General features: G+C 34.0%; 1 protein-coding gene across 1 annotated transcript in view; it reads left to right on the top strand.

Annotated features, from left to right (window-relative positions):
- The window catches only part of LOC150101354 (phospholipid-transporting ATPase ABCA3-like), a 305,741-nt gene continuing 294,843 nt past the window's right edge, over positions 1-10,898 (top strand). Inside the window, exons 1-2 of the mRNA XM_090400778.1 lie at positions 1-15; positions 280-409. Coding sequence (XP_090256904.1) covers positions 1-15; positions 280-409 — 145 coding nt within the window. The remainder of the gene's footprint in view (positions 16-279; positions 410-10,898) is intronic.

The raw sequence follows: 10,898 nt of genomic DNA, 5'->3' as shown, positions 1-10,898 counted from the left end.
ATGTTACCTTTAAACGTGGGTGTTTAACTAGAATTGTATATGTAAAAAGTTTTCAGAAGAGAAAGATGCTGCAAGCATATGAAGGGGATGACAAATAGCAATATCAAACCAATTTGATTTTTCTCAATTTCTGGATTTTTTTTTATTTTTATAAAACTGAGTTGTGTAGATAAGAAAAGAATATGAGAAATATCATATGTTAGTGATAGCTAATTATTGTTATATGTCTCTAAGAATTAGACTTTTGTAAATTCTAAAGCTCTTTTTTTTTTTTTTAAGGCATATCGAACAGGAATTAGAAAGAAAGTGGCTATTCATGATCTCTCTGTAAAAATATTTCATGGACAGATTACAGCATTACTTGGACATAATGGTGCAGGCAAAACTACTACAATGAATGTTCTTACAGGTTGGTATGTTATGATAAAATGTTGTATCTACTTGAAGTGTTTTTTTATGTAAAATTTTTGTCTTTATATTTCTTTTGTGTTATTTTAGAAAGATTGTTATCAAATTCTTGATATTTATCCTTATGAGGTTAATCATGTTCTAGGATAGCACTACATGATTAAATTCAATATTACTGCCTTCATTGAATTATACTTGCCAAAAAATTATATTCCTGTTTAATCCTTTATCCAAGTGCAAGGAAACAAAGTTTGCACATGAAGCATCTCTCTCTGAATGGGTTTTTTCTATATAGAGGCTGATCCATTCATCCATCCATCAGTAGCTTTAACAGGCACTTAAGCATCCATAGCCTTCCAAGTATCCTTGGATTTGCTAACTGTAATACCTCATATTATGGTTAGGTTACCCCATGCCTCCAAGTATTCTTGTCTGTAAATTGTTCAGACGAGAATACTTGTCTGAACAGTTGTCTGGGGCCGGTTTCCCTGTTCTGGGAATGAAAAACCTGAGTTTCCAGGCGAAAAAAATCCCCTATCTCTGCATGAGACTGGCTAACTTACCTTTTGTCAAAAGAGACCAGATAAAGGTTCCTCACGTCACTGATGGGAATCGAACCCAGGTCTTTCTGACAAAAAGGCTTTGTCTATACTGACTGAGCTACGGAGCCTCATAGAGACTGATGATTTCACATCATTTACCTTAGTATCCCATGATGCAAAACACACTTCCTTTTGGATGTGTGTGATGCTCTCCATTATGGGAAGGGGCTACTACACAGACCAGTTCTGATCTTTATTGAGGTCTCATTAGTGGAAGCTAGACCCTGAAGAGATAGATGTTAGAGACATTCCTGTAAAAGAAGTCATATTGAAATTCCTATTTAGTAAACTAGCATGTCCTTGGATTTTGTTACATTTTTCTTATTAACTTTATACATGCTTTTTTTTTTTTGAGACAACTGTGGAAAATATCAGACGACTAAATTATGATAAAAAATGTCATGGGAAGATTTTAAGAATATGGAATATCCATATTCTTAAAATAAGAATATGATAAGATGCTAAGAATATAAATATCACATCACAGAGATTCAAAAATAACAACAGCTATTGAATAACATAGATGAAAGCATACTAGAAAAAGAAATCAAAAATTATAAAGGCAACATAAAAAACTGAAGGTAAGGATATTTTCTGGATATCTATTCTTGTAGATAAATTTATACGTTGGTTATACATGACTTTAAATTTTTCAGGAAATGACAACATATACTAAATAAAATATTAATTAAAAAACTTTAATCAATACCTTCCAATATTTTGGTTATGATACGTGCATGCAGGCACTAACAATTAGCAAATGAAGTTCGTTTGCTCGTTGTTAGTGCCTGCGTGCACATATCATAGTTTTATGTTCCCAGAAGATGCCAATGTAACATTGCCAAAATATTGGAAGGTATTCATTAAAGTTTTTTAATTAATATTTTAGTATACGTTGTCATTTCTTGAAAAATTTAAAGTTCTGGATATATAGATTAATATCTTTGAAAAATTATTAGATAATTAGCAACAGAACATGTTAGAAAATATCTAGCAGTACCTTCCAGTATTAGAGGTAAAAGAATCTATCAAAAATGTGGATGGGCAGCTGGAGTAGATGACTTTCTATAGAAAGGCTCGAAATCCATTCAGGTTTACTTGAATGTGTATCAGCATGTTTCACTAATACTGAAAGCATTGGGAATAAAGGTGGTGAATTTTTAGTGTGATGCCCATACTTTCTGGCCTTATATTCCAGCAAGTATGGGTATATGCAGGGCCGGCCTTCTCTATAAAGGGACCCGGGTGCAAGAAACCTTTTGGGGCCCTAAAATATTTTTCAAAGGTAAAAATTAAAGGATTTGAAATAAATGTATTGTAAAGCCTCTTACCTGCAAATGATTTTGGCACAGGAACACAAAAAAAAAAACACATTCGAAATATAACAGGTTAACATAACGTTTACTAAACACAAAACAAAAGTATTAAATAATTAAATAAAAAATATTTAACACAAACCAAAGGAACCTGGCTCACCAACTAGCGCTCAAACTATTTACAATTAATTATTGTTTAAAGTAATAAAAAAAATTAATTTAAACACATAAAAAAATAAATAGGTTTACCATTTAGGGGCCTAGTTTTACTAACACGTATATTGCTTAATATGTATTTATTTAAATATGCGTTTTTTTTTTTTTTTTTTTTTTTTTTTTTGCTATGTCATTAGTCATTTCCGAAGAATTACAGTTTTTGGCATTTTCCTTTTCGATGCTTAATATAGCAAGTGCATTTAAGCGTTCTTTGCACATACTTGACCGAAAATAATTCTTTATCAATTTTAATTTGCTAAAAGAACGCTCTGCATTTGCTATAGTAACTGGTAACGTAAAGAAAATTTTCAATACAGTTAGCACATTTGGAAATAGTTCATTATAACTATTATTTAATATATATTGCAATATGTCTTGCACGTTATTTACATTTTTTTGGTCCAAGATCAATTCTCGTAACAAATCAATTTCCTGGATTAAGTCTTCATTTACATCTTTATTATAATATTTTACAAAATCCCTTGAGCGGTTTTCTAGTTCATTTTTTTTCTAATGTTTTTATATCAGTGATTAATTTAAAATAAGAAATAACATTGGGTATATTTTTAAATCTCTCATCTATTTGTACAATAACAGTATCAATCACAACGTTGAAAAAGTGACATCTAAATTCCTCTACTGGGTTTAGTAAAACTTCATCTTCTGCTAGTTCGGAAAATAATCTTTTTCTTTTTCGAATCTTTTTTCAGGGAAGTCTTCGGAAATATTCAAGTTTCGTGCTATCATTTTTGCGTCATCTAAAAATGTGTTAAATTTTGAATTTCATTTTTAATTTTATTCACTAAATTAAAAGCAAAGTCAAGAACAATTGTTTTTGCTTGAAATAGTTTGTTGATACTATTAATTTTTGACAATATTGTAAACCACACCGATAAGCTTAAAATAAATGGCATTTCTCGTAATGAATATAGTAGACTTTTAGCTTCAGATACTGCTGTGTTATCGTTAATTGCATCAATAAATTCTTCTAAGGCATTATAAGTTTGTTCAAACTGTGTATACACTGCTTTGACTGTGTCTATTATGGCTTCCCATCGACTATCACATAATGGTTTAAGTGTAATATTTAAATGCTTTTGTATAATTTCCCACCTTTTTGTAGATCCAGAAAATACGCAGTATAAACATTGCAATATTCTGAAAAAAATTTTACAATATATACTACCGGAAGCAGCATCACAAATTGTCAAATTAAAAGAATGTGATAAGCAAGGTACATAAATTGCATGAGGGTTTAAACTAATTATTCTTGATTGTACGCCTTTATATGTTCCCTTCATATTGCTACCGTTATCGTATGCTTGCCCTCTACAATTCATAATATCTAAATCAAGCTCACCTATTCTTTTTAAAAGCGAATTTGCTAGTCTTCACTAGTCACATCAGTTACTTCAATAAATCCTATAAATGACTCATAATTAATTTTTTGTCTACAAAATTTACATATCTAATAATTATTGAAGTTTGTTCCTTGTGAGAAATATCAGGGGTACAATCCATTTGTATATAATATATGGCTGTGGTTTTTATATCGTCTTTAATTTTATTAAGGACTTCATTACCTAATGCAGCAATAATTTCATCTTGAAATCTATGCACCAAGTGATGCACAATTCTTTTTTTCGTATTTTTAATTCTGTTTACATGATCCATTAGCACACATATTTACTTAATAATTCCATTAAACTTAAAAAATTTCCATTATTCCGTGTTCCTATATTTTCATGGGATCCTCGAAATAACAGATTATTACTTGCTAAAAATAGAATTTTAGACGTTCCGTTTCTTTATTTATATTAATTTGATTTGTTCTGTCAACAGTCGAACATAAATTAAGCCTTTTTAATAATTCTTTGCCAAGCAATAAAATAATTAAAGTGACCAACAGAAAGCTCATGATCTCGAATTACAGATGACAGTTTTCTCCATTTATTAAAACCATATATAAATTATGTTGATTGATCTTTTCCTCTTCTTTTGGAAAATAATACACAACAAAAGCAAAATACTGAGTCTTGAGCTTTTGAGTAAACTAACCAGCTGCGAAGCTGAGTGTCACCATTTGGCATTTTTTTAAAAAATAGTACGATGTAGAAAATGATCTACCTTCAACATTCTTAACGAATGCGTCTTCATGATGTTGTTTAGGTCCGGTTTTAACACAAAATAATCTAAATTTATCAGTTATAATATTTGGCCACAAACCTGGATCATTTATATTCACTTGATCACCATCGTTATTTGCTGTATCCAAAATGTTTGTATAATCAGACGCATCTTTTTCGACGAATCCCACAGTTTCTACATTTTCGTTGAAAAGTTGTGTAGCTTGTTTTGGAGCTTTCTTCTTCAGTTGAAGTTTGAATCACAACTGCTGAAGTCATAACAATTTCGTTGTCAGATTTATTTTCTAGCCATGAAAACAAATTTACTTGCGACTTTTTGAGATTTTGCTTTTCTTCTTTTTTCTTTTCTGCTGATTTCCTTTTTTGACACCCAGAGGGATACTTTCTTGGCATGGACATTATGGGTTAGGCTTTGCCTGTCGAATAAGTAAATAATATTAAATATTTTTATCCCATGAATTAACAAAAAGTTAAATATGTACATACTTTTTACAATATTACAAAATTTTAGAAACACTCATGGAATGTGTTTATTTTTTTCGTTTGTTTACTTCAGTACATCAGTTTCATCCTTCTCTATCACTATTAACTGAGTTGAAATTAACATAGTTGAGATCTAATCACGTGCAGACAGCACTTCATAATCCTGAATATTGATAATGCATTTTACATAGCTTTAAAAATAACTTACCGTATTTACTGGAATATAACTGGTCCTCGCGTATAACTCGCACCTCTGATTTTACTTCACGAAAAAAAGAAATTGAAAAGTTTCGCATAACTTTGCACAGAAAAAAAAAAAAGTTTAATCACGTTCACCTCATGGCAATAGTGACTTGCTTCCTGTGGCAAACCACGTGCCCTCCATACTAGTCAATACGTCTACAGACGCAAGTAAAAGCAGGTCGTTTTATTGTATCACTGAATAAGGTACAAACATTTGCAGTCTGAGTAATATATTTCTCAAAAAATAGTGCAATTAGAGACAGCTGGGATAAAAATGGCACTAACTAATGAATTGCATGTCCCCCTCCTTTAAAAACCATGCTATTTAGCCACAAGCAAAACCATATGCTGCACTGGCAAAGACTAAAAACTAGATGTGTGGGAGTCTGTTCCCCCCAGCTCAAATGCAGAGCAACAATAAAAATCAACAGAAAGTGTTAAAATTCGTAAACGTGTTAAAGCTAGGAAATATATAGTGAATATTGTTATGGCACTTTCAGATATTGAATTTGGTTGAAGAGAATTAGCATTTCAATTCAAAAATTGTCTGCTGACTTTTATTTTTGACTCGCGCAATCTTTTGTTAATACCACACCAATCATATGCACATATCTTTACTGACCTACTACCATGGCTGCCTGTTCATTAGTCATTCGTGAAGGATTGTTCATTAAGTATCTCAAGACTTATAAATTACTGCTAATTTTTGCTTGAAATAATGGGAAAGCAGATGGTGCTATTCAGGTAGGATGCACACAAGGAAACTGCTCTCTAGGAAGTAAATAGCAATTGCAATATATGCGGGGATTTTACGAAAAAAACTGAAAACTTTAGTTTCCGAAAATCAATGTAAAGGAAATTTGCATTTATATCTAATAAGTTAAACACATTAATTGACAATAAATACTTCCAATCCATATTTTAATGACTTACGATTTAATAAAATCCAAATCCAAATACACTTTAGAAAACGGATACGTTCTTTATGAAACGTGAAAAGATATATCAAATGATGCTAAAGGAGTCATGCCACATCTGGATGCCTGATGAATAATGCAACAACTGAACTGGACAAAACTTGTACATCAGTATATCCTGGAGATATATCGATAGCTTTGAAATAGGATGTTTGTTTCTAATTTTCTTATTACTTATTATTATGAAACAGTTGGTAGAGTTTAATTAATTATTGTATTTTTATTTGGTATAGCTGTACTTAATAAAATTGTATTATATTAAGTTAAAATATGTGTCAGCGAAGATGTTTGAAATGTATTTTTTTATTTAATTATTTTTTAAGATGAGCCCTGGGTTGCATGTCAGAAAAAAGTCATTGGCTTGCCACGTTTGGCAGGCATTTTAAGGGTTGTCCACCCCTGCTCTAGATTAACCATATATAAAGACTATAATAAATATTTTTTTCAATGGTTTCGATAATGACCAAATGATATAAATGTGTAACAGATTAGAAAAAAACTAATGATGAATCTAGCATTTTAGGGTAAAAACGAAATTGTGTTTGTTAATTTTTATATACTGCATAAATGCATCAAAAGGGTTAAGCAAAAATCCTAATATAATAGAGAAACATAGAGATATTATTATTACCGGGGGCCCTAAAATCCTGTCGATGGAATCCCTTTAGTTATAAGCAAAATTAGAAGAAGAAAAAAAATATGTTTCCGCAAATGTGTACCGACTGTGCCCACTGGATCGTGGGGCCCGGGTGCATTGCACCCACCACACCCCCTGAGATGGCTGGCCCTGGGTATATGTGAGATCTGACTAACACTGAATGAATGCTAGTCAGAAAGGATGAGAGAGTATTGCATATGTACAGATCCAATACCAAGAGAAAGCAACGGCAAGGCCACAGGTATAAATCCAGCCAGAGTAGAGATCCATCCTGAATGATGGTCATGATTCAAGTAGTTAATACAGTCAGTGAGTTTGAGATAGAAGCTAGTGGAACAAAGTACGTAGTCGGATGCTGTTAGAGAACAGATTCTCGTGAAGAGGACATTTAACTATAGAGACAAATGAACTTTATGAATACAATAGAAATATCATTATGGTGATTTTGACTATGGGGATATAGACTGGAGTCAGGAGATAGCATGCATGACAAGGGAATCAGTTTATAGTGTTATTGAGGGATAACAACCTTAAGCACCTGATGGAAGATATCTATAGATCAAGAATATTGAATCTAGTAATAGCAGCTAATAATCTGTATATAAATGAAGCATTTGTTTTGTTTACAGTTGGAGAGAATATGTGAATGATTGTGTAGTTTTAACTTGAAAGGTGACATATTATGTGAAATTTAAATAAAACAGGATATATCTTGAACTATAAGGCAGATAAACTGATTATGATAAACTGATAAAGCATCTTGGATCAGTGCCTCAGCAGAAAAAACTGCATGGTAGAGAAATTAGTAAATCATGGGAAGTGGCCAAAGGTTGTCTGAAGCAGTAGCTGATTGCATCCCTAGTCAGGAGAATAAACCAAATGAATGAACAACACTTTGAAATAAAGACTGCATAAAAAGAATAATGTGTGGATCCAATATCAAGAGATAGGCAATGACAAAGCCCTGGAGAAGTACAAAAAGCAGACTAGGAAAGTGACAATTATAGTGAGGAAAGTGAAATCAGACTTCGAAGTAGTTAGTCTTACTGACAAATAAAAATCCAAGAGTGTTTTTGCTATGTGGAAACTAAAATTATTTAATTTTTTATTTATTTTGGGAGAATAATCTTAGTAAATGTGGATGCAAGGAAGTTATTATTATTATTACCCCAAGACCTCATGGAGTCAAAGACTCATCCAGGAGGTCCTTTTATCACACACACATCTCATCATACCGTGTCTTAAACACACTCAAACTCCTTGCAGACACCACACTCTCAGGCAAGGCATTCCAATCATTCACAACTCTGCATGAAAAAAACCTGCCTCTCAGTCCCCTACTCACACCTTCTTTATACAGTTTCCAGGGATGACTTCTGGTTCTTCCCCGATCTCCCACCATTTTCTGTAGAACTTCTCCAGCATTGATCCTATAACAACCCCTTACCAACTTGTAGGTCTCTATCATATCTCCCCTCTTCCTCCTATCCACCAGACTCTGCAAATTACATCTTCTCAATCTTTCCTCATACTCGACATTCCAGAGGTCAGAAACTACTTTAGTCAGTCGCCTTTGGACCCTTTCCAACATCTCTTCATCCTTCTGAAAACCCGGTGACCAAATCTGGACACAATAGTCCATGTGTGGCCTAATCAAAGCCTTATACAACGGAACAAGAATCTCCCTACTTCTACACGTCAGTGTCCTCCGCATCATTCCCAGAAGCCGTTGTGTTGTTTTCACAATTTTGGCAATGTGTCCCCTAAATTTTAGATCCTTATCCACTATCACCCCCAGATCTCTTATTTCCTCTACCTCCAACAATATATTCTCACCAAGCATAAATTCTGCATCCCATCCCATCTTTGTTTTCCAAATATTAAAACCTTACATTTTGCAACAGTGAACTCGCATCCCCATTTCCGTGCCCAATCACTCAATTTATTCAAGTCTTCTTGTAAGGCCACATCATCTTCACTACTCTTTATGGTTCGTCCCAACTTTGCATCATCTGCAAACAACTGAATATCTTCAATATCTCCATCCAAATGTTCGACAACATCATTAATATACAAGTTAAACAGTAATAGCCCTAAAACATACCCCTGAGGCACTCCACTAGTGACTTTCCTTTTCCTGGATCGCACCCCCATACACAACTTGTTGATACCTATCAGATAGCCATTCTCCAATCCAATGCACTAATCTAATATCCAACCCCATCTGCTCTAGTTTGAGTGTCAACTTATCACGAGGTACTCTATCAAAAGCCTTTGCGAAATCCAAGTATATTACTGTGTATCCTTTTCCTCTGTACAAGGAAGCAGTCACTTTATTGTAATAAGTAAGTAGATTACTAAAACATGATCTCCCTTTAGCAAATTCATGCTGTCCATCAACCATAATACCATTGTTGTCAACCCAACTCTGGATCCTAGTTCTCACAAGCTTCTCCAACAACTTAACCACAACACCTGACACACAGATGGGCCATATAGTTTGATGCTTGAGTTCAATCACCTCCTTTATGAAGTGGCATAATCTTGCCCTCCTTCCACTCCTTAGGAACTTGACCAAGTGCAAGACTCGTTTTACGAAAATATGTCAAGGCAGGTGTTAACTCCCTGGCACATTCCTTCAGAGTACGTGGTGATATATTATCAAGTCCCACAGCCTTATTTACATCTAGTTTACTTAACTCCCCAAACACCACTTGCTCACTTGCAGTCAGTCTCTCCTCTTCATCATCAACTTCTCTCAATCTCTCCATGAAGTCACATTCACGAGATTGAAAGATCTTTATGAACTGCTCATTAAGTATCTCCACCACACATTCTGCAACAGCTGTCTTTATACCATTTTCTCCAATCAATGTCATCCTTCCATAATCATTCTTTCTTTTGCTGGCTACATATCGAAAGAACTCCTTAGGATTCTTTTTGGCTTCATTAGCTAACTGCTGTTCATACCTCTCTTTAGCTACCCTCACCAACCAAGTCACCCTCCTTGCCTGGCCTTTGTAGACCTCATGGAATTGGTTATTTCCACTTCTCTTATACTGCCTCCACAATGCCCTTTTTCTCTGTATTACATGCTTAATCTCTTTATTCATCCATCTCACACCTACCTTATTTAACCTTCTCACCCTTGGAATACATTTAGACATTGCATCTACTAGATAGTTTTTGAAAATCCCCCAAGCTGCATTGATCTCTTTTCCAGCTAACTCCTCATTCCACGCTACACCTGCAAGCTGTCTCCTGAGCTCTTCATAATCATCCCCCCCCTTGTAGTTCCACATATACCCTTTTCTCACAGTGCTTTAGAAATAGCTGAGTAGTTAAGCAATCACTTCACTAAGGTATATGTCCCAGGCAGATCACATCACTTTGATTACTGAGATGGAGGAGTTTGGGGCATGAAATCTATTGCAAGAGCTTGATTTGGATGAAGCAGTGGGATTAGTTGGGATATCAATTAGTGTTGAAGGAATGTGCAGAAGAATCATCTGTGCTGTCTCTGGCTTGTTTATTCAGAATGAGTCTCAATATAAGCACAATTCCTAATGAGTTGAAGGAAAATAAGGCAATTGCATTAAACAAGGATGAAGCCAGGACAGAAGCAACCAGTTATAGACTAATCAGTATCTCTGGAGTGGTTATTAAGCTACTGGTGAGGTTAATTAGGATCCACATCCAGAGGAAGGTGGATAGCACCTTAATCCCATATAGAGGATAGCATGGCTTTGTTTAAGGTAGGCTTGCTTTAGCCCTTTGCTCACATTTTATAACAGAGAGATAAGACTACAGAATTGAATAAGGTGAATTTTTATACCAAAATACTTCTG

Source organism: Typopeltis vanoorti, chromosome 11 (assembly GCF_054136105.1).
Source record: "Typopeltis vanoorti isolate ZY-2024b chromosome 11, IOZ_Tvanoo_1.0, whole genome shotgun sequence".
Lineage (NCBI taxonomy): Eukaryota > Metazoa > Arthropoda > Arachnida > Uropygi > Thelyphonidae > Typopeltis > Typopeltis vanoorti.
Note: the sequence above shows the minus strand (reverse complement) of the source record. Positions and strands in the feature narration are given on the sequence as shown.